Below are 24,682 nucleotides of genomic sequence, written 5' to 3'. Positions count from 1 at the left end.
TTGTTGAAAGAGGAAGGTCTTCAATAGACACCAAAAAGATAACAGAGATGGCGCCTGTCTAATATTTAAGGGAAGGGAATTCCAAAGGGTAGGCGCCACAACATTAAAGGTCCACTTCCTATGTTGTGTAGAACGGACCTCCTGACAAGATGGTATCTGTAGGAGGCCCTCACCTGCAGAGCGCAGAGATCGACTGGGTATATAAGGGATAATATGGTCTTTCAGGTATCCTGGTCCCAAGCGGTATAGGGCTTTGTATACCAAAACCAGCACCTTGAACTTAGCCTGGTAGCTAATAGGTAGCCAGTGCAATTGTTAAGGATGCTGAGAGTTGTTATGAAACTCCTATTCCCCTCGCAGAGCTCCGCTAGGGATTGATTGTTAAACCACTCAGGGAAGTGCAGCTCTGTGATATAATGCCGCTTTAAATGTATAGTGCAGACAGGGCCCATGTGACAAATTCCAGAATTCAATTTAGAATTTCTCCAAGTTGAATCCACAGGAGGGCACAGCAGAGCTCAGAGCAGAACAAATCCATGGAACAAGAATGCAAATGGGCCAGGGGAAGGGAAATTCTTTCATCCCTTACTGGTTTTGCATCCTGGCATGAATGTTGTGAGATAGTTGCATTCTCCTTGGCTTTTGAGAAAGCATTCCTTGCCCCCACTGATCATAACGTAACACAGACAGCACACCAGAGGATGTATCTGTTTATTTGATGCATGGCTATGCCCTTCTTCAGGTAAAACCGAATGGGTAACAATACAATATATACATACAATATATCATAAAAACAAAAATAAAAACAGCATTGAAAATAGTAAAACTGACGAAGAGGTAAAAACAGAAGGCTGGTAAGAACTATGTAAAACTCTTACAATGTCTTTAACATCCTGGGACCATCAAAAGTTTCTTCACCTGCTGCTGAAACATTGTCTCAGTCTCACCTTAGCAGGAACAGAGACTCTGACAGTGGCTTCTGAAGAGAGACTTAGTAATCAGACAGCCTCATGCAAGAGAAGCCGGACCCTAAAGTAAGCTGGTCCCAAGCTGTACAGAACTTTTAAAGCTTAAAACCAGTACCCTGAATTAGGCCCTGAAAAGGTGGGGACCAAGTACAGGTCCTTGTTATTTTGCACCAACCATAGTTTCCAAACCCAGCAGCTGTTATTTTGTACTAACCATAGTTTCGGAACTATCCTCAACTTTGCTGTAATTTTCTACTAACCATCGTGGGCAGCCCCACATTCAGTGCGCGTTAAACTGAGTTATGCTGCCTTATATTGAGTTAAACTATTTGCCCAACTAGCCTAGTACTGCCTTTTCTGATTGGCAGTGGGGATCCAGGGTTGTCTTCAGATCACTTGCTACCTGATCCTTCTGCGTTTCTGGAGCTTTATACCATCATAATAAGGATAATAAATTTGGTGCTTTTGGTGGGAATTCCCGATAAGAACATAGGAAGCTGCCTTTTACTGAGACAGACCACTGGTCCATCCAGCTCAGTATTGTCTACACTGACTGGCAACAGCTCTCCAGGTTTTCAGACAGGGGACGTTTCAAGCTCTACCTGAGGATGCCAGGGATTGAATCAGTGATCTTCTGCATGCAAAGCAAATGCTCTATCACTGACCTGTGGTCCTTCCCTTCTGGATTATTACAATAATCCAATCAGATAATAACTCTGGTTATGATGAAACTGAGGTTATCATACTTTGGACACATAACGAGAAGACATGATTCACTAGAAAAGACAATAATGCTGGGGAAAACAGAAGGGAGTAGAAAAAGAGGAAGACCAAACAAGAGATGGATTGACTCCATAAAGGAAGCCACAGACCTGAACTTACAAGATCTGAACAGGGTGGTTCATGACAGATGCTCTTGGAGGTCGCTGATTCATAGGGCCGCCATAAGTTGTAATCGACCTGAAGGCACATAACAACAAAAAGGCTATCTGTGTCCAGGACAGGCTATAACTAGCACATTGCCTCATCTGGTGAAAGGTTTAACTCCAGAGAATAGGCTGGGTCTAATAGCAGCCACGGACTATGAACCTGATCCTTAGGGAGAAAGTGTCCCTTTCCAGAGCAGCCCAAAGCGACTGCACTCAAGCGACGGGGAAATTCCCATCAACTTCTATTGACTCAATGGCTATGTTTTAACATCACACTAAACTATGGTTTAATGTTAAGTAAATGAGACTCACTTCTGTTTTCAACTGAATTCGGTTACTACTTATTATATCCAAACCCAAACAAACTGTGGCTAGTCTTAACTATGGTTTAGAGAAACAAACCACCTTTCAAACAACGGAATACAATCCTGCCTTGTTTCTAACACATAGTTAAGACTAACCGCAGTTTGCCCAGGTTTGGGCATGACAATAAACCACAGTTAATTGAAAATGGAAGGAAAAGCTTCCAGTCTACCGTCACGGTCATGCTGGAAGAGGAGAGGGGTGGTGGGAGTGCACAAGCCTTCTGTATGTAATGCTAAACCATTGTTTTAACATTACATTCAAACCAGATTAATGTTTCAAACTTTCAGCTGTTACCGCAGAGCATATACAGAGAATGTTTAATTTGACTTTTAAAGTGACTCCGTATAGTTTGGCCATTGGTCTCAGGAGTAATACAGAAGGATAAGCCAGTGCCCAGCTCCAGAACATGGTTGAAAATCAAAGGCTCAGCCCTGCATCAAGTAAAGTAATACAATGAGTTTTCAGAAGCTTGCTTCCTTCACCACTGAGCAATCTATATCTTGTCCCCAAAATACAGAGGATTAAGGAGCATGAGCTTCCAGACAAGCAAGCAAACTGGCACTTTTCCCTATAGCAATAATTAGTGGAAGAAGCATGCTCTACCACTGCTGGGTTAGGGACAGTAGAGGACCTTTGGGGCACCGCTGCCAGAACAGTAGTAAGAATATATGAAGAACCTTGCTGGATCCTGCCAATGGCCCACCTAGTCTAGGATCCTGTTCTCACAGTGGGCAACCAGATGCTCCAATGGGAAGCCTGCAAGCAGGCCCTGAGCGCAAGAGCACTGTTCTCTCCTGCGGTGTACACTCCATGAGGCTGGACTCAGAGACAACACCTTCACAAGCTCCACTCCCAATGGAAAGGGGATGAAGCAAATCCAGAGTGGATGGATCTATCGATGACTAGCAGCCAAGAAGGCTACATGCAACCTCCATGTTCAGAGGCAGTATACCACTGAATATCAGTCGCTGGGGAGCAACAGCGGAAAAGTTATTATATCCTTCGTGTCTAGCTCATGGGCTTCCCAGAGGCATCTGGCTTCCCACTGGATAGGCCTTTGGTCTGATCCAGCTTTTTTCTTTTCTTCTTATCAACAGCTTGAAAGGAACTCACTTTGCTCTACTTCCGTAACAACGCTCTCCTAGAGCTCCATCTTGTGACAATGGATTCCGTGGTGCAGGCATACTTATTTTTGTCCTGAATCTCAACACTGGGCTCCTCTAGACGGCCTATTTATTGCGCATTCATCCTGATTTGCTTGAACAAAGTTTACGCGGTGGTGGGATGAAGTCCTGCCTTTACTGAGCATTTGTGCTGATTTTGTTGTTGGGGAGGTCATGCAACGAACATTCATCCCGCATTCGTCCTGATTTGATGGTGTGGCATTTACGCGTCCTCCTGCTAAGCATTCATTCATGCCTTTCCAACACATTTCCCCACAGCTTTCCTAAGTGCAAAAAATCTGATTCTTCTTTAAAGGGGATTTGTTGCTCTACAGAGCACTTTAACTGAGCAACCCTGAATTTCCCAGTATGCACCTGAATCTCTCCTGCAAAATACTGACAGCTGAATGGGCACCATGCTTCATTCAGCACCATGTTCCAGGACTACTAGAGGGAGAAAAGTGTCTCCCTGTCCACTTTCTCCATCACATACATATTTTTTCCCCATTGTTTGATATAGCCACAGCTAGTGCAAAATACGGCGGCCAGACTGCTAACAAGAACTAAGCGGTCTGAGCATATAACACCTGTTCTGGCTCGCCTGCACTGGCTTCCAATATGCTACCGGGCCAGATTCAAAGTGTTGGTATTAACCTATAAAGCCTTATACGGCGCGGGACCACGATACCTGCAGGAACGCCTCTCCCGTTATGAACCGGCTTGTACACTACGGTCTACTACGAAGGCCCTCCTCCGGGTCCCGACCCATAGGGAGGCCCGGAGGGTAGTAACAAGATCTAGGGCCTTCTCAGTGGTGGCCCCCGAATTGTGGAATAGTCTCCCCGAGGAGGTACGCCTGGCGCCGACACTATTATCTTTTCGGCACCAGGTTAAAACCTTTCTCTTCTCTGAGGCATTTTAATCTAAGTTATTTATGTAAATGTTGTAATTGGTATTTTAGATGATGTACTTTTATATTTGTTATATTGATCTTGTAATTTTATTATTGTATATGTTTCTATGTTTGCCGCCCAGAGAGCTGTTTGCTAGTCGGGCGGGATATAAGCTGAATTAAATAAGTAAATAAATAAATAAACCCTCAATCGTTTTACCTCTTCGTTAGCCTCCTCTCTCCCAATCAAAAAAATACCACAAGGAAGCAACACAGATGCTGGCTTCATTTCCACCCACTAGACTGTTCAGCTTCTATTTTCATCTTATTTTTCATTCTTTCCCCAAGGGCTCATTTCCGTGAGCTGCTGTCAGCTCATTCGATTTCACTTTGTACCTTGCTGAAAAGCGAGGGGACCGCAAAGAAGCCCTATGCATGCTGCCTCTTTCCTCCTTTATTCATTTTTCTCAACCCCTGAAGTTCTTTCTTCAGATGTTTTATGGCTTGCAAAATACTGCCCTGCTGGGGATCATCTGCCGCTTTCTCTGTGTAAAGGAGGAAGTGTTTGATGGCTTCGGAGAGCAGCGCTTCTACATCTGCCCTTTCTGGGTGCAGATGCAACATCCGCTCGCAAGCGATTGCGTAGTTCTTGTGCCAGTTCACCGGGTGAGGTTCATGGGAGCTCACAATTTCCTTGTAAAGCTATGGAAAACAGGGGAGAACTCAGTGTCAAAGGCATTTCCAAAATGTTCACAGAAAAACTGTAGAAATGTCACGTGTTCTAATGTTATGCCCTCATTTTTCTGAAGGTTTCAACAAATGCTCACTTGCTGTTGTATTTTTAAGGAAAGGTCAAGCTTGATACACAAAACATCCAAGAAAGAATGCACGTATTGATTCAAAACTTCTTGTAAGACACTAACAGCATAATCTGATGCATGTCTACGCAGAAGAAAGTCCCACTGAATTCAATGGGACTTACTGCCAGGTAAGTATGAACAGGAATGCAGCCTAAGAGATTTCATGCCTGCAGGTGGCAAAGCCCCTGACAGTGATTGGCTATGCTGCTCTGATGTCACAGGAAGACTGGCCAAGCAGAGAGAAGAAAAGAGTGAAACAGAGGAAAAGAGAAATCCAGGAGAGAAATCTGGGGGAGCGAACGAGCAGAGAAAAGAGAAGTGAACCTAGGAATATAGGTATCATAGAATAGTAGAGTTGGAAGGGGCCTATAAGGCATCAAGTCCAACCCCCTGCTCAGTGCAGGAATCCAAATCAAACCATTCCCAACAGATGGCTGTCCAGCTGCCTCTTGAATGCCTTCAGTGTTGGAGAGCCCACTACCTCTCTAGGTAATTGGTTCCACTGTCATATGGCTCTAACAGTTAGGAAATTTTTCCTGATGTTCACTCAAAATCTGGCTTCCTGCAACTTGAGCCCATTATGTCCTGCACTCTGGGACAATCAAGAAGAGATCCCGGCCCTCCTCTGTGTGACAACCTTTCAATGCTATCATATCTCCCCTCAGTCTTCTCTTCTCCGGGCTAAACAGGCCCAGTTCTTTCAGTCTCTCCTCACAGGGCTTTGTTTCCAGTCCCCTGATCATCCTTGTTGATCATCCTTGTTGCCAGGTGCATAGGTAGCCACCTTGTACAGGCCACTGGTCCATCTGGCTCAGTATTGCCTAGAATGACTGGCAGCGGCTCTCTGACCCCAGGGTTTCAGACAGGGAATCTCACCCAGCCCTACCTGGAGATGCCAAGGATTGAGCCTGGGACCTTCTGCATGCAAAGCAGGTACTCTACCACTGAGCTTGAGATGAACTGAGCTCCTGCGCCAGGTTCAAGATTTTTGTGTTAATTCATAAAGCCCTAAACAACTTGGGCCCAAAATACCTAAGGACCACTTGATTCCTTATACTCCATCTCGATCACCAAGATCTTCTGGTGGGTCACTTCTGGTGGCTCCCCACCCCCCTCAGGTTCGGCCGACCTTTACCAGTGTGGGAGGCCCTGCCCCGGGGAACTCCTTGCCACTAGAAGTTCGGCTACAGTCATTCCTGCTTTCCTTCAGATGTCTTTTAAAAGCTATATTGTTCAGACAGGCCTCTGGAAAGTGATGTTTTTAGCCAACTATTTTTTATTAATATGTTATTTAATGTTTTTACTGTTGCTACCGTAATATTGTGTTTTAATGACAAGGTGTTAATCTTGTTATATATTTTTCTATGACAGTGCGGTTTATATACATTTAAATAAATGAAATATCTGATTCGAAATAACCAATGGAACCTGTGGCTAGAGGATTTTACTGGAATGTATGTTGTATAATTGCTATTTTATTGCATTTTATTATATTTCACATATCCGCATTACTGCCGATAGTTGCCTTGAGCACCATTTGGTGGAAAGGTGGAGGTCCAAATTTAGCAAACACTATCCATCTGCAAACGCGCCTTGGAAGGGGAAAGGAAACCAAACAAAGCCACCAGCACTCACCGGAGAGAATCGCGCTGCTTGGATTCCTCAGCAGAAAAGCATCCTCCTGACCGAGTCCCACAGGGTGCAGACAAGAAGGCTGGGAGGAGCATAACTCAGCAGTAGAGCTTTGCATGCAGAAAGTCTCAGCTTCAATCCTCAGCATCTCCAGGTAGGTTAGGAATGTCCCCTGCCTGAAATCTTGGGGAGTTGCTACCAGTCAATGCAGACAAGACTGAGCAAGATGAACCTCCGGGGTCTCACTCAGTATAAGGAAGCTCCCTAAGTGCCCTGCTCTTATTTGTGAACCTGAGGACCACCAAGAGCCGCCTTGAGAGAGGGGCTGAAAATAAAAAGCTTCCATAACTGGCCCTCCAACTGCCTCACTCACCATTTCACCTGGGACACAGCTGCCACCAGCTAACCCCGCCGTCTCTGCCATGAGACAGAGAAAGGATCCAGCAGTTGGGGGGGGGAGGGAATCAGGGGAGCACAGCCAGGCAGGTGGCCATCCAAGGGTCAGGAGCCGACAGAGGGAACGAGATGGACACAGCAACAACTGGGAGGGATACTCAGAATTGGAAGGTTGGAACAGGCAGCAGCACCTTGGGGACAATGCACTGTAGCAGAAGCAACAGAAGGAGCCCCAAATTAATTGTGGGTGGGGTGGCTGTTTTTTAAATTTACACCAGGGGTAGGGGAACCTTTTTCAGACCAAGGGCTGCATCCCCTTTGGGCAACCTTCCAGGGCCCACCCAACCTTCTGGGTGGGGCCAGAGGGCAAAGGGGTTGGAGCCACGAATGTGAATGGGACCTTTTGCAGGACGCTAGTTTCTACGCACACCTGCACAGCCCTCTCTATCCAGTCAAGCGTGAGACATTAGGAAAGTTCAAGGGCACATCCCTGCCAGGCAAAAACACTCAAGGAGGCGGTGAAGCAGGGGCCAGTGAAGGGTTTGCCCTGGGGAGAGTCCCGGAGGTGGAAAGAGAGAACTGGAGGGACACGCCTGAGGTATTGTCAAGTGAAACTGTATTTTCTAGAGATATGTGGAATCCAGCAATTGTCCCTTTATCGCCCTATCTGAAGCCTACATAAGGGTCTGTTTAATAATATGCTTCTATAGTATGTAAGCATATGCACAGTAAAAAGGAGATGCTTATTGGTTCTATAAGAGAATGGATGATGCAACAGAGGATGGACAAAGGCAGTCTAATCTGAACAGACTGGGAGAGGCTGGAGGCTCCAGGTCACAGAGAGGACAGGAAGAGCAATGCAAAGGAGCGTCCACAGCAAGCCTAAATAAGGATGTGTGGGAATGGGCTGACTCATACAGCATCTGGCTGTCAGGAGGACACATGCGAACCTCACTGCCTGCACAGGAGGGCAGCCTCTGGGAAGTGGAGACAGCCCACTGGGCATAAAGGGAGCTGGCAATCCATTGTTAGGAGAGACTCCACGTACCAGCATTATTCCACATACCATCGTTAAGAGATCAGGCAGGAGAAGTGTGTGACTCAGCAACTGCTACTGTTATGTTCAAGAGAAGGGAGTCTCCCCGTAACTGAGTGATGAAGTATTATCTGCTCTGTAGAGTCAAGTCTATGTGGCGCTGAAATATATCCCTTAGCTAAATAAAGCAACTTAATTAGCACAGGTGGTAGCAACTTTCATTGCTTACCTGATCATGTTTAAAAGAACCTTTGCCAGACAGGAGATTTATGGCAATATACTCTGTCTTACATAGGTTGCCTCGGAGATCGTGATCAAAACGCAGGGTAGGAATCAATCATGCAAACTAAGAAATAAAAGGATGGAGCTTTTTTTTTTTTAACCCAAAGAATATAAAGGTACCTACATTGTACGCATATGCATAAAGCTGTGCTTTTACATCCGCTGACACACAAGCAGTTTCCGCAAGGTCAAAAATAAAGAAGGCCGTTTTCATCCTAGGAAAATGTAAGCATGTTACAGTCATGGTAAGGATTCTTCAAACACAAACTGGTGCCCATAAACTGTCTTTAATTAATACCCACTTTACTGAGAGAGAAAGTCAATAAAGGGTTAATGTATTTAGGTCCAGGAAGCTGGGTGGCTTTCCTGAGTTGTGAGTTTAGTTTCTCTTTCCCCTTTTCTCTTTGCCTTCTGCTGTAGCCAGTAATCGCTGATGCTATTAAGTAAAGATCCAGTTTAAACCTTACAGCCATGCCTGTCTTCCTTGGAATGAGACAATGAACCTCCGCTGCAATAGAGACGCTTGGGAACATTTGGCCAGAGGAACTACATGGCAGGGCCAATTGAGTGGTGCCTCAGGTGAGAATAAAATATGAAACTAGGCATGCAAAAATACATATTGTGGATGGCAGTAAAGGGTTAGGGTTAGTCAAAGGATGCATTAAAGCAGCCTTCCCCAACCTGATGGTGTAGGACTACAACCTCCACAATCCCTGACCATTAGCCATACTGGCTGGGGCTGATGGGAACTGTAGTCCAAAACATCTGGAAGGCCTTCAAGTTGATCCCGACTTATGGCAACCCTATGAATAAGGTTTTCATGGTAAGCGGTATTCAGAGGGGTTTTTACCATTGCCTCCCTCTGAGGCTGTGACTGGCCCAAGGTCACCCAGTGAGCTTCATGGCTGTGTGGGGATTCGAACCCTGGTCTCCCAGGTCGTAGTCCCAGCACCTTAGCCACTACACCACACTGGAAGGCACCAGGTTGGGGAACGTTGCTTTAAATGATTATTTGCAAGGCGGAGTTCATACGACCCCTATTTCCACCCAACTGCTGCACAACAAATTATATTTCCTAGATTTCCCCCATGCCTTCATTGTGTTCCCGTTTACTGCTCAGTTTGTGGTGCAATTAACATAAGAAGACAGGAAGCTGTCTTATACTGAATGAGGCCCTTGGTTCATCTGCACAGTCGGGCAGTGGCTCTCCAGGGTTTCAAGCAGGGATCTCTCCCAGCTGTATCCGGAGAGGCCAGGGATTGAACCTAAGACTGTCTGCATGCAAAACAGATACTCTACCCCTCAGCCAAAGCCCTTGGTCTTAAAGGAAGCAAACTTCTACTGAGTCAGACTATTGGTCTATCTAGCTTAGTACTGTCTACACTGACTGGCAGCGGCTCTCCATGTTTCAGGCAGGGACACTCCCAGCCCTACCTGGAGATGCCGCTAGGGATTGAACCTGGGACCTTTAGCATGCACACCAGATGCTCTACCACTTCCCAAAATGAAATCCTGTGTGGACCACCATGGCGCCTCACTTCCCTTTAGAATCCATTCAGATAGGAAAAGGCGGCGTATTTGGGCGGGGGGGGGAACTCTCACCTGGCTTGCCACATCTCTTCATTTGCCACTGACTCCCACGAGGACGAATCAAACCTTAAAAAGGGATCACAGGAGCTGATAAACTGGATCAGACACAAGAATGTCATCTAGAGATCAAGATTATAAAATGCTCTCTGACCTGATATCAAATGCTAGAATCATTTTATTTCCACTTATTGCAATGTTTAACTGTTTTACAAGTAAAGTTCTATTTATTTTAAGACTAGTTATGTATTTTATTTATTAATTTTAATTGTGATTATTGACATTGTATGAAAGTAATTTAATGTCTTAATGTTTTGTATTTAGTTCTGTTCTGCAATGGTCTTTGAACTAAGCATATATTAATAATAATATATCAGTATTAAACAGGGCCATGTGCACTCTGTGCTAAACGAAAATTAGAATTCAGCACTCATGAAATTCCGAGTTCTGCATTTTGCACTTAGGTCCTCCTTGTGGGCTTCCCATTGGGGCATCTGATTGGCCACTGTGAGAACAGGTTGCTGGATATAGAGTATATTTAGAGTATATTTCAGCAGGCGGTGAAATATCAGAATCGTGTGCGCCTGTCTTATTTCATTGGGAAGGGCGTTCAAAATTAATGGTGCCACTACGCTTTAGGTCAGGGAGAAACTCAATGTATCAAAATAAGGGCATACCTCCCTGAGACAAATTGACAAGCAAATTGCTTTCCACCAAGTCTGAAAGTACCAGTTTCTTGAAACTGTCAGAGGGGAGAGCACTGTTGCGCTCAGGTCCTGCTTGTGGACTTCCCACAGGCATCTGGCTGGCCACTGTGAGAACAGGAAGCTGAACCAGATGGGCCACTGGCCTGATCCAACAGGCTCTTCTCATAATAAATAGTATCCTTCTTAATTTGTGTTGTATTTCGTTTTTGTTGTGCTTTCTGTTGTTTGTTTGTACATGTTTTTGTGATTTTTTACTATGATATATTGTATTTTATCTTGTTTGTTCACCGCCCTGAGAGCTATTCTGCTAAGGGCGGTATATAAATTGAAATAATAAATAAATAAATAAATAAAATAATGTTCTTATGTGATGTCCATAAGTTATGCGAAGTTGAGCAAATCTGCACAACATGCCTTATTTTGCATAACATTGTTTTTATTTCGATGAGGAAGGGCAAAGTGCAATGCAGAACAATCAAGTTCCCCAGCAGCACTGGAAATCTTGTTTAACTACCACTCTAGCTTCAGAGATTTCAAGCAAACACAACAAGAAGGGCTAGAAACTTGCTTTTTAAAAATTAAATGTCTTTTAGAGTTTTATCTATGTGATAACATCCATTTCTCCCCCCCCCCCTCGAACGGGTTATGGGAGAAAGGCTATGGAAGTGATAAGCCCTATCCTGAATAACAACAGGGTTGACAACTGTATATGAGTGGGCTCACGCATGTAGCACAGCCTTCCCCAACCTTATGCCCTCCAGATGTTGTTGGACTTCAGCTCCCATCATCCTTGACTATTGGCCATGCTTGCTGGAGCTGACAGGAATTATAGTCCAAAACATCTAGAGGGCCCCAGATTCAGGAAGTCTGGTGTAGTGGATATGCTCCCATTTCTGAGGTCAACATCACGGCTCAAGTGGAACGATCCCAACGAAAGGTGCGGGGCAACTCTTACACCAGGCCAGACATAGTTGCATCAAAGTTCTTCATTCATCTTGGCAAACTTTCAGACACTGCAACCAATTCTGCACCTCTCACCTGCCATATTCCTCGCTCCAGTTGTAGAGATTCCTGGTGCGCTCGATCCACTCGCCGGGGTCAAAGGGAGCATTCGAAGGCACTAGCTTGTCACAAGAGCCCCACGGCCAAAGGGAATAGCCTTTCTTCCAGGTGGGGTCGTCTTCGTGGAGTCCAATGCAGACAAAGGTTTCTTTGCTGTTGCAAGCAAGCCATGACAAAACAGATACATTAATACAAACAGGACACTGGAGTTGTGGAATTATTATTTTATTTAATTGCCAAAAATGCCCCCAAAGCAGTTCACACATATAAAACCAATTATAACAAAAAAAATTATAGCCACACCTAATTAAAGCACACATTCAAAACAGTTTTATCGAAACATTAAAATGAGCGCCCACGATTAAAATGTACAATAAAACATGCCCGTGGCCAACACACATTCTCAACTGCACATATACAGGCACACGGCCACCTCCTCAGCCAATCCAGGAAGCCCTCTCCCCTCTTATCCTCCAATCAAATGATCAGGCACCTGGTTGGCCACTGTGAGAACAGGATGCTGGACTAGATGGGCCACTGGCCTGATCCAGCAGGCTCTTCTTATGTTCTTATGACCGCGGAAGGGGTGATTTGCATCCCTGCCATGGCGCTGGGCTGCATGCCTCTCTCCGCCCATCCCAGCATTGTGTCTGCTTTAACTTTTCTTTTTCCTGTTACTGCTGCCATCAAAATCAGTGGCTCTTGGGGTGGAGAGGGAGTTTGCATGGGGGACCCTGATAAGGCCCCCAGACTGGGGATTAGCCACCCTTAACATAAAGCAATTTGAGAATGAGTTTGACATGATTTTATGCGAAAAGGAATGCTTACTGTTTATTTACTTTGAGAAAGCGATGCAGATTAAATGTGGTTGTTCCATCAGATAATATCCCTTCCACAGGATTCCATCGGTTCCCAGGAAAGATGACACCAGGCAAATGTTTTGACATCTTTGGTAAGTACCAGGGATGAGTCATCAACTAGTGCAGGCAAGACAAGGTGAAATTAAAGACACTGCCTGTGGCCTTTCCCCATAATGTAAACAAACGTACCTAAAACCTGACAGTAACGCTGCAGTCCTAACCACATCGACTCAGAAGTAACTCCTACTGAATTCAACAGAGCTTACTCCCAGGTAAGTGGGGTTAGCACTGTGGCTTAAGGCCGCCTCCTTATGCAGGTTTACCTGAGGGTAAGCCCCACTAGATACAGTGATTATTGCATCTCAGTAAATGTGCACATGCAAGGAAATGTAAACCAAGGGGCATGATCCAGCTAAAGTTAAGCTCATTGAGGTTATACTGATTTCAACAGATGACATTTAAAAAGGTGCCCACGTTTTTCATTAAACCAATGGGGATTTCAAAGTGAAAATTTCCACAAAATCTTTGGCACAACATCCGAATCAGTAACAGAAATACCCACCTATTCTTCCACGCCTCCACTTCTCTCCACATCCTCTACCATCTCTCCTTTGCGGATTGTTAGTGTAAGGATCTGAAGCTCAGGGATAGAGTATTTGCTTTGCATGCAGACAGTCCGAGGCTCAATCTCTAGCAAGGGCTAGGAGAGACCCATCTGAAACCCTAGAGAGCCACTGCCAATCAGCATAGCCATAGGCAATTCTAAATTTGTCAAAATGTTGACTGCAAAAACAAATAATTAATTAGCTTTTGATTATTAGCGGCTTTGTTGTTGTTATGTGCCTTCAGACCGACTACGACTTATGGTGACCCTATGAATCAGCGACCTCCAAAAGAGCATCTGTTATAAACCACCCTGTTCAGATCTTGTAAGTTCAGATTTGTGGCTTCCTTTATGAAATCACTCCATCTCTTGTTTGGCCTGCCTCTTTTTCTTCTGTTTTCCCCAACATTATTGTCTTTTCTAGTGAATCATGTCTTCTCATGATGTGTCCAAAGTATGATAACCTCAGTTTCATCATTTTAGCTTCTAGTGATAGTTCTGGTTTAATTTGTTCTTGTTCTTGTTATGTGCCTTCAAACAGACGACTTATGGTGACACTATGAATCAGTGACCTCCAAGAGCATCTGTCATGAACCACCCTGTTCAGATCTTGTAAGTTCAGGTCTGTGGCTTCCTTGACGGAATCAATCCATCTCTTGTTTGGCCTTCCTCTTTTTCTACTCCCTTCTGTTTTTCCCAGCATTATCGTCTTTTCTAGTGAATCATGTCTTCTCTAGTGAATCATGTCTTCTCATTATGTGTCCAAAGTATGATACTGGCTAGGTTAACTATAATGAGGTATTAGAAGTACTTGGAAAAGGCAGATTTGGAATATTGGTATAGCAAAGTTTGGTTCTTAGTATTATCAGAAAAATTAACCCAAAAGATTAATTTATATAGAAGCGTATCAAAGAGTCAATGTATTTAGTTTGGTCTGACTGTATTAGATACGTCAGCAAAGATGCCAAGGCCCCAGAAATGCCAACAGGGTGTGCAAGCTTGTGGAACTCTTCTTATGTAATTTATATAGTCTTCAGATTTTAAGATTTGAGTGACTCTGAAACCACCTGATGCCTCAGAATGATTTTGTGAGGCTTTATGGATGGAGTGGGGGGAGGTCTTTTTAACGTAATTCAGCGACGTAACTGACATTTTGTAACTGCTACAACTTGTTTTTATTTTACAATGTTGAAATTCAATAAAAATTGCATGCTAAAAATTATTTTGTGGGGAAATAAAATGTAAAGAACAGATTGATTTTTTACAAGGCAAATTTTTAAAATACTGTATTTTATATATATTTTAGTATTATTTCTTCCATTTGTTCTTTCTCTTACTTTATTAACATGTTTGTTTGACTTTGGATCAAGATACTAAAAGTGGTTTTTGTTTATATATTTTTTGTTATTATATTTTGTTTTGTATTGTTATTGGAAACTCCATAAAATCATTTTCAAAAAGACAGTACTGAACTTGACAGATCAACGGTCTGACCCACCAGGTGGCAGCTCCCTCGGTTCTTATTACTTGTAGACTGCCAGCTCCTCAGGGCAGGGACCTGCCATCCTGTATGCCCTCTGAAAAGGACCATGCACACTAAGAGCACTATACAAATGAATGATAATAATGATAATACCGAACAAGCAACAGGGACTGTGAAGTAATGGCTTGCCTAAATCCACCTAGCGAGTTCCTAGCAGAAGCAAGATCAGACTCAATGATCAGTCATTAGACTACATGAGCTCACTTTCAACCTACTTCTTGATCAACCAAGGTAATATCAGGTCTCACTCCCTCGCAGTTATGAAGGTAATGAACAGAATTGCCCGGCAAGTCTCCCCTTAGCAGGATGATGGCATCTGGAGGCATGGATGACAAGAGATTCCTTGCAAACTGGTCAACGACATAGTTGTGGCTTTGGTCACAGATGCTGTACGAAAACAGATATCAAGAAGAAAAGGAAAAAAATCAGTCAACATTTCAAATACGCATCTCCAGGCAGTTCAGCTAGACAAACAGCAGTCTTTGGGAGTAAGAAAGCTACGCACAGGATTTGTGGTGTTTATAAATGCTTCCAAGAGTGACAACATACCACCAGGCAGCCTAGAGCTTGTTTATTAAGCACCTAAAATTTTCTACACACAGTGCAAATATGACACAGGCCCTGTCCTCAGGCTAGCCATCTAAAAGATGGAATGCAAAAGGAGAAAGGGATGTGGAGGGCAGAGGAAAACTAAGAACACTTCCTTAACTTTCCAGTTACGTAATTTCCAGAAAGAATAGCTGCTGTGGAGACAATTCTGGGAGAAGTTAGAGCCAAATGGCAGCCAGTCCCAGACTTTGGTCAAATCCAACAAGGCAATCCTTAAAAGTTGTTACCTCTCAGCTTCCCCTCCCTTCTTAAGGTGCTATGAAGATATAACAAGATAATGCACAACTATATGGTAACCCTACCGCTTAGTTCTTGGCATAAATTTTTGGAAAAAACTCTAGCTTCATCTAAATAGCAAATAAAAAATCATATCACCACAACAGAATAAGCTGGATGACGTCTGAAGTATCATCTATTCCTACGATTCACTGAAACAAGTATAACTATCTTCCACTGAACACCTAAGGCTCCATCTGCACTATACATTTAAAGCACTATGATACCCCTTTAAACAGCCATGGCTTCCCCCAAAGAATCCTAGGAACTGTAGTTTGTAAAGGGTGCTGAGCGTTGTTAAGAGATCACTATTCCCCATACAGAGTGACAATTTCCAGAGTGGCTTAACAATCAATCACTCTTTGCCGGGAACTCAGGGAATTGCAGCTCTCATATAAGAATTTCCCAATTACTCTCACAATTCTCACCACCTTTAACAAACTACAGTCCCCAGGATTCTTTGGGGGAAGCCATGACTGTTTAAAGTGATATGACACCACCTTAAATATATAATGCAGATGGGGCCTAAGACTGTTTCAATGTGTTGATTCCTGCGATGTGTTTTAAACCAAACACAACATGCAGGATCATGATCAGTCAACAGAAACCGCCAACACAGTAGTAAGTTGTTTTCTCTCCTCTGTGGATTCCTGTAACAACATGAAAGGTGATATTCTCAAGTCTCTCCAGAGCAGGAGTGGACAACCTGTGGCCCTCCAGCTGTGGCTGAACCGCAAATCCTATCAGCCCCAGCAAGTAGCTCAGCAACATCTGGGGGGGGCACAGTTCCCCACACCTGCTCCAGAACCTGAATTCAGAGCCACAGGTACAAATGAACCCATGAAAAAGGAAGCAGGAAAGCACTGAACTAAATCAGGGATGCAAAACCTGTTGGACTCCAATTCCTATCAGCCTCACCTAGCACAACATGTTGGGAGCTGTGGTCTTAAATCATAGGGGCATATGGAAAGCCAGAGGTTCCCAGTGTTCAGAACGGAAATCAATCCACCAAATACAATCAGTATTCTTTGCTGCTTTCAGCCCACAAACGATATGCAATTGATTATGTTTTCCCATTTGCTTTGGATTTCGTTTGCACTGAAATGAATGGGGTGGAATAACATAACGACAGCATAATTTACATAATTCATTACAGAAACTGCATATGTAACAAAATTTCACCACAGTGGACAGACAAAGTAGGTTTTGGCTGCGTGCGACAAACACAGGGAAAATGATGCCTTTTTTACATCCCTAAATAAGGCTAAATAAAGAGGGGAGAAGCATGTGTACTGCCCTGAGCTACTTGGGGGAAGGGTGGGATATAAGCAAAATTTGTTTTTATTTGATTTAAGAAAATGTACATACTGCTTGAATGTAAAGATCTCTAAGCGGTTTACACAAAAAAATATAATTATCAAACAAAAAAGTAATTAAAACATGCTTAAAACAATTAAAACAGCTACTAACTAAAAATATTAAAACAGATCAACATAATACTAAATGGACTTTTAAGCACAATCTGCAAAGCCACATTCACGGCCGTCCTTCTTGCTGTTACCTATAATTGGAGTAGATTTGTCCTGTAACGAGAAGGGCAGCAACAAGCCATTCCAGGCAGCGAAGCGATCGGCTATTTTCAATGACAGCCTCACCAAGAGAGAAAAGTGAGGATAGTCCGAGGCCAGCTAGAACAGCGACCACTGCATTGCTTTGCATCCAGAATCGCTCGACCTGTGGGTAGGGATGGAAAGATCTGTAAATGTCAGCTTCTCTGTTACTCATTTTTTCCCAGACTTAAATTCAGTTCTTTACATTTATGCAGCAATTTGCAAATCTGTTTAAATTTTAAAAACCCACACTTTATTTAATAAATGAAAAATGTAACATAAATAGTAATCCTGAAGGCAAGGCTACTATCCAGAAGCAAACGTACCACTCCCTTAAACAAAGGCTTTGAAATATCCAAATTTGCTCTCCAAGCGAAGAAAAATGAGTAGGCAAAGAGCATTGAAGTAAACAGCCAGACCAGATGAGACTTTTCCACCTTTGGCCTAGAATGAGAGAGGAAATATGTTAAGAGTGATTAAATTAAAAAAACATAGGTAAGCTGCATTCTCAACGAAAAATTGAGAATATGCAGCACATTCCACTAATAAGATGCGTAGTACACTAGCAATATGGCTCTAAACCAGGGCTGTGGAGTCGGTACGCCTCCATTTTTCTACCGTTCGACTCCGACTCCTTCATAAATGGCAAATGTATATTAACTAGTAATAACAAATTTACTGTAGTAAAATGGTAGCACAAGGAATATCATCACCACCACATGAATCATCAGGCTAGATTGATAGAACATAAAATATATTTATTTGATTAAAATTTCTGAACAAGAAAACTTTCCTAAATTCCTATGAAAGTTTTTATTTTGGAGCTGGAGTCGGAACCGGCTTTCTACTGACTCTGACTCCACCCAAAATTGCTTCCGACTCCACAGCCCTGCTCTAAACAACAAAGGGAGCCAGACGAAAAGGGAGCGATGACTGCTATCAGCAGCAACTGAGTTCAAGCAAATACAGGAAGATAATAAAAAAATTATTATTTAAATCATTACTATTAATCTTATTATTAAAACTGCCATTTAACCAAGATTCCAAGGGTGGAGGATGAACATAATCGGTACAGTAAAGGCACTTTCCAAACTCCCCGCCGCCACCAAGGCTTTGCAGAGAGACGGAGTCACTGCCGCATTTTCAGTCCTGCTATTCTTGGCAGCTACAGCAGAGAGGGGGGGAGGCAGAAAGATTGGACCCAGTCCCTGCACCAGCTCCAGGCTAGTGTAGTGACTGGGTCTGGATGTGGCCTGATGCCACCATGCTGTGAGACCAGCTCCAGGGTTACATGGCCAGTGGTTTTGGATTACGTTTTAAATCCATGCCTCACAAACCTCACAGACCTACAATCTGAGAAGATTTTGAGGAAGTCTAGACATTGATTTATTGCACTTTGTATCCCTTAAGGAGCGCAGGGCAATGCACACGCTTACCCCACCCACCCCTTTTGTCCTCACAACAGCCCTGTAAGGTAGGTTGACAGACAGTAACTGGCCCAAGGTCACCAAATGTGCTCTGTGGGGATCTGAACCAGGTTTCCATAAATGTAGCCCCATATCCTAAACACTATACCACACTAGCTTTTTCTGTGGTGCAGTGAACCTACTGATATGCCACATTGGGTTGTTGTAGAGGGGCAGGCAATCTTTTTTCTGTGGAGCCCATATTTCCTCAGGGGTAGATGATGATGATGATGATGATAATGATAATAATAATAATAATAATGATAATAAAATTTTATTTCTGAGTCGCCTATCTGGCCGAACCAACGGCCACTCTAGGCGACGTACACCAATACAATAAAATACAATATAAAATAGATAAGACCATCATCATCTAACCCACTCTTCCAGTTAATAACACGTTAACAACTAACCCATCCCAGAAATCCCATAGGCCTGCCTGAATAGCCAGGTCTTCAAGGCTCGGCGGAAACCAATTAAGGAGGGGGCATGACGAAGATCAAACAGGAGGGAATTCCAGAGGGTGGGGGCCACAACTGAAAATGCCCTCTCTCTGGTCCGTACCAACCTTGCTGTTTTAGTTGGTGGAACCGAGAGAAGGTCTTGTGTGACTGATCTTGTCAGGCGGCATAATTGGTGATGCTGGAGGCGCTCCTTCAGATAAACTGGGCCGAAATCGTATAGGGCTTTAAGAGACTGATGCCAGGGGCTGCACACTTGCTGTGGATGAGGCCACCCTTTATTTCTCTGCCACACCATTTTCCTCCCTCCTTGCAACCTGCATGCAACCTTCCCTGGTGGAGAAATGACTGTTGTCCCACAGAAAACAATTCAGGCATCCAGGACTTTAGTGTAACTGTGGTTGGGAGCAGTGTGTCAGTTCAAAAACAAAATGTAGCAATAAATACAGGAGTGTCATGTGTAATTTTCTTCTAATGTAAACATTTTAAAATGACTCTGCTAATGCCAATGCAAATAAAAATCATAATTATTATACTTATATTACAGGGGATAGGACTGAGAGAGTGTGGCTAGCCTTGCAAAGTAGCCCAATCTCTATAATACCTATTTTGCCAAAGAGAGGGGGGAGGTAGTTTGTGACAACCTTGAAATATATTGCAAATTGTATTGGTTTGTATTGTTCTACTGATGTATTATTGGTGTATCTTTATATTGGTGCTCTTTTGTAAGCCGCCTCGAGAGCCTTTTGGCTGAAAGGCAGGGTAGAAATATTAAAATCAAATCAAATCAAGTCAACCTGCAGCCTCCATGCGGCCCTAGGCCACAGGTTTCCCACTCCTGTTGTTAAAGATTACAAGAAAATATTGTTAGATGAAATGCTCTGAACGTCCTAAAGTGCTATATAAGTGTTACGCTATAAACGTTAAGCAGTGTTATTAAATGGTGATGGCCTAAGCTTTAGCAACACACAGTGGAGGAGAATGGTGTTCACAACTTCTCTGGGAGTAAACATAAAACAAAGCCTGCTACCTTGCTGCGGCAGCCAAGCACGCTGCAATCGCGAGGGCTTGGACAATGGGGGAAAGCTCTGTCTTCATATGGGTCACTTGAAAACTGTGAAAACATCAATGTGCAAGAGACAGAGTAACAAGCAAATGAATGAATATTATTCTGCCACTGAAGATCATTTGTGCAGCAGCTACAAACAGATGTCATGGCATCTGTTGAGCTAAGAAAATCACAAATCATGGCAATACAACCATTAAATCAGGAAAAAAAACAGGGATTAGGAATCATGGAAAGGAAGTAATGATGCCCCATTCTGACAATCAGGGAGACTAGGCTGATAAATCTTACGCAGCACTAGGCCTGGTGACAGCGCACAGGATCCTCAGGCAGTTCGCAGGGCCCCTGCAGGGTGCACAGATAACACCTGCCCTTTAAGAACACCTTTTGCCTGGGCCAGGAACAGAGGAATATGCCTTAACACCGAGTCAGACCACTGGTCTCAGTACTGTCTACACTGACTGACAGCAGCTCTCCAGGGTTTCATGCAGGGCTCTCTCACAGTTCTACCTGGAACTGCTGGGGATTATTTATTTATTAATTAAATTTATTCCATCCTTCCTCCAAAAGGAGTCCAGGACAGCAAGCATATTGACAAAACAGTTTAACAAGAAAAGGAAAAGCATTCTGAAAACAGTTTAAAACAGAGCTCAGAAAAGTTACTTTTTTGAACTACAACTCCCATCAGCCCAATCCAGTGGCCATGCTGGCTGGGGCTGATGGGAGTTATAGTTCAAAAAAGTAACTTTTCCAAGCTCTGGTTTAAAACATTCTAAAACCCAATTGCAGTTAAAAACACTCTATAAAAAACAGTTACAGTTAAAAACTTTCTAAAACACCATTACAGTTAAAAACATTTCTTCTTCTGTGACCTCCAGATTGCCATGAATAGTCCCCTTCAGCTACTGAACCTAGAACCTCTTGTATTCAAAGCAAATGTTCTGCCTCTGAGTTATGGCATTCCAATGAGCATCAGGAAGGGTTTCCACCCAAAGGAGTGGATAAATGAATCAGTCTCTTTCCAATCTGTGTACATGTCACCTATCAGCCTATTCCATCCCACTGCCGCATTAATTTGCAACTTTTAAAAATCCACTCAAAAATTGCATTTAAATAATTATTTTTAAAGTACTTTCTCTTAAACTATGCATTTCTTACAAAATAAGCATTTCTAAATATATTTTAATAAGTTTGATATGTCAGAACATTCAGGAAGCATAAAAGGTGCGGATCTGGTCAGCTGTACCGGAATTTACAAAGATCAAAATCCTCAAGCATCCCTGCCTTGGAGTGATGTTACATCGGGGGGCATTATGGGAAATCAAAATGGTGGTGCCCGCTACCAGCAGATATATCCATCACAGGGGGACGCCAACACAGGATGGCGCTGATTTTGTCAAGACCCCTAACCCACTCCTATCCTGACCAACAAAGAAATTATATGATACAACTTGCATTAACTTACAGCAATACATCAGTCATACTGGATCCATTTTCTGAATTCACCTGCACAGAAAAGAAGAAACTCAATGTTGTTTATACTGTATAAATAACACAACTGGCTCCTGCCCTCTTCTTGCAGAGGTCACCCCAGGATTTTTACCCTTCAATAACTACCCATATTCCCATGAACAAGCAACTCTGGGATATTTTCTTTTTATTGGCTTTGGTCATTACTTTGCTTCTAAAGAACAGCAGGCAGCAGTTCTCTGTCCCTCTGCCACAATATAATGTCTGAAAGCAGTGTTTGCAGCATTAACTGTAGTTCTTAAGCAAGGACTTGTGTTATACTCCAGTGCAACCGTGCGACCTGCAACAGAAAGCTGCAGCATGAACACAGGAAGCTGCCTTACACAGAGATAGGCACTCAGCCCATCTAGCTCAGTACCGTCCACACTGACTGGCAGCAGCTATCCAGGGTTTCAGGCAGAAGTCCTTCCCATCCCTACCTGGAGATGCTGGGGATTGAACCGGGGACCTTCTGCACGCAAGGCAGGCGCTCTGCCACTGAGCTACAGCCCTGTTCAGGGATCCAGCCAGACAAACTGTTTTGCAGAGTGTTCCAGTCCATTTCCCCTCGACATTCAACTCAGCATCCTCTGAGCACTGAGCAATCTGAGTCCTCTGGTAGAGACTCTCCAGGATTTTAGGCAGCCCTAGGTGGTATAGCACAGTGGGGAGGAGAGCCTGGCTGGGAGTCTACAGTCTGTGAGTTCAAATCCCCGCTCGTGTCTCCTGGGTGTCAAGGGCCAGCTAAAGATCACCCCCACAGGGAGTGGCTCAGGGGTTACGTGCCCTGCCACCTGTGCAGCCGTGGGCAAGCTGCAGAGTCCCAAGGAGCCCAGTTGCCCCCAGCTGGCAGTTGTGGACAAGGAAGGGGCTGGCTTGTGCAGCTGGGGCAAGCTGAGCAGGCCCTAGTCAGCTGGGGAGGACTAGCCTCAGAGGGAGGCAATGGGAAACCCCCTCTGAATAAGGCTTTCCATGAAATCCCTATTCACAGTGTCGCCGTAAGTCGGGATCGACTTGAAGGCAGGCCATTTCCATTTTACTTGGCGACTCTGGGGATTGCATCTGAGACCTTCTGCACACAAAGCAGGCGCCCTGCAGCTGAGCTAAGGCCCTTCCCCTACATAAAGAGTTGCACTCATAGAATGAGTTTGCTGTTAGTCTACAGTGGTGCTCCCCAAAGTTTTTGTCCCCATGGACCACTTGAAAATTCCTAAGGACCTTGGCAGACCACTTCATGATTTTTCTGTCTGTAATGCAGTACATAATTCTTGACAGGCTGGAGCATTGGGCTGAAAACAAGAGAATGAAATTTAACAGGGATAAGTGCAAAGTTCTACACCTAGGAAAAAGAAACCAAATGCACAGTTATAAGATGGGGGATACCTGGCTCAGCAATACTACATGCGAGAAAGATCTTGGGATTGTTGTTAATCAGAAGCTGAATATGAGGCAACAGTGCAATGTGGCTGCAAAAAAGGCAAGTGCTATTTTAGGCTGCATTAACAGAAGTATAGTTTCCAAATCGCGTGACGTATTGGTTCCCCTCTATTCAGCACTAGTTAGGTGTCCACTTCTGGACACCACACTTTAGGAAGGATGCAGACAGACTGGAACGGGTTCAGAGGAGGGCAACGAGGATGATCAGGGAACTGGAAACAAGGCCTTATGAGGAGAGACTGAAAGAACTGGGCATATTTAGCCTGGAGAAAAGAAGACCGAGTACTTGAAAGGTTGTCACGCAGAGGAGGGCCAGAATAATGTGCTCAAGTTGCAGAAAGCCAGATTTCAACTGAACATTAAGAAAAACTTCCTGTTAGAGCAGTATGACAATGGAACCAATGACCTGGGGAGGTGTTGGGCTCCCCAACACTGGAGGCATTCAAGAGGCAGCTGGACAACCACCTGTCAGGTTTGCTTTAAGTTGGATTCCTGAATCAAGCAGAGGGTTGGACTCAATGGCCTTACAGGCCCCTTCCAACTCTACGATTCTATGAATGCACTGTGCTAGGTCCCAGATGATATTCAACCGTATTTTACAGGCATGCAATGGCCCACTTGAATGGAACTCATGGACCACCAGTGATCCATGGACCACAGTTTGGGAACCCCTGGTCTACAAGGACAGTTTGTAACAATGCATTTCATTACTGTCAATACACCACAGGTTTATTACAATAAAACTTTTGCAAACTCCCACCAATCAGCTACGTTATGTTTACTTGGTTGACAGCCCTCCAAATCCAATAAAGACAACTAAGATGGATTAATTTTTTTTCTCCAGTGTTGTTCATGACAACCATGCTTCATATCCACCATAAATTGCATACAGTAATAGAGACAAACACTTTGCTCGGCACATCGTCAAGCGCCATCATTCCCGAAAAACAGGAAAGTGCTAAGTCAGACAGAATGACAGCGGGGCAAAATGTTTGCACAAAGAACCTAAGAAGAGTCCTGCCGCTGGCTCACGCTAGTGGCCCATCTAGTCCAGCATCCTGTTCTCACAGTGGCCAACCAAACGCCTCTTCTGGGAAGCCTGCAAGCAAGACCTGCCTGCCAGAGCTCGCTCCTCAGCTGTGATTCCTAGCAACTTGTTTTCAGAGGCAAGCAGCCTCTTAATGTAGAGGCAAAACACAGCCGATACAGCTAGTAACCTCTGAGACCTTACCCTCCATGAATTTGTCTACCAAAGCCATCCAGGTTGGTGGCCTTTCCCTGCCTCTTGTGGGAGTCCACAGCTGAACTGTGCCCTACATGAAGAAGTCCGTTCTTTTGTCTGTCCTGAATCTTCCAACATT

General features: G+C 43.9%; 1 protein-coding gene across 4 annotated transcripts in view; it reads right to left on the bottom strand.

Annotated features, from left to right (window-relative positions):
- Window positions 1-701: 701 nt before the first annotated feature.
- The window catches only part of TMEM260 (transmembrane protein 260), a 67,502-nt gene continuing 43,521 nt past the window's right edge, over window positions 702-24,682 (bottom strand). For all 4 annotated transcript variants that reach the window (XM_061612473.1, XM_061612474.1, XM_061612477.1 and 1 more), the window contains 10 exons: window positions 21,841-21,881; window positions 20,340-20,423; window positions 17,709-17,826; window positions 17,334-17,506; window positions 15,103-15,274; window positions 12,709-12,857; window positions 11,857-12,033; window positions 10,127-10,180; window positions 8,649-8,739; window positions 702-5,020 (listed from right to left, as the gene is read on the bottom strand). In XM_061612473.1, coding sequence (XP_061468457.1) covers window positions 4,748-5,020; window positions 8,649-8,739; window positions 10,127-10,180; window positions 11,857-12,033; window positions 12,709-12,857; window positions 15,103-15,274; window positions 17,334-17,506; window positions 17,709-17,826; window positions 20,340-20,423; window positions 21,841-21,881 — 1,332 coding nt within the window. In that variant the 3' untranslated portion in view covers window positions 702-4,747. The remainder of the gene's footprint in view (window positions 5,021-8,648; window positions 8,740-10,126; window positions 10,181-11,856; window positions 12,034-12,708; window positions 12,858-15,102; window positions 15,275-17,333; window positions 17,507-17,708; window positions 17,827-20,339; window positions 20,424-21,840; window positions 21,882-24,682) is intronic.

Source organism: Rhineura floridana, chromosome 2 (assembly GCF_030035675.1).
Source record: "Rhineura floridana isolate rRhiFlo1 chromosome 2, rRhiFlo1.hap2, whole genome shotgun sequence".
Classification (NCBI taxonomy): Eukaryota; Metazoa; Chordata; class Lepidosauria; order Squamata; family Rhineuridae; genus Rhineura; species Rhineura floridana.
Note: the sequence above shows the minus strand (reverse complement) of the source record. Positions and strands in the feature narration are given on the sequence as shown.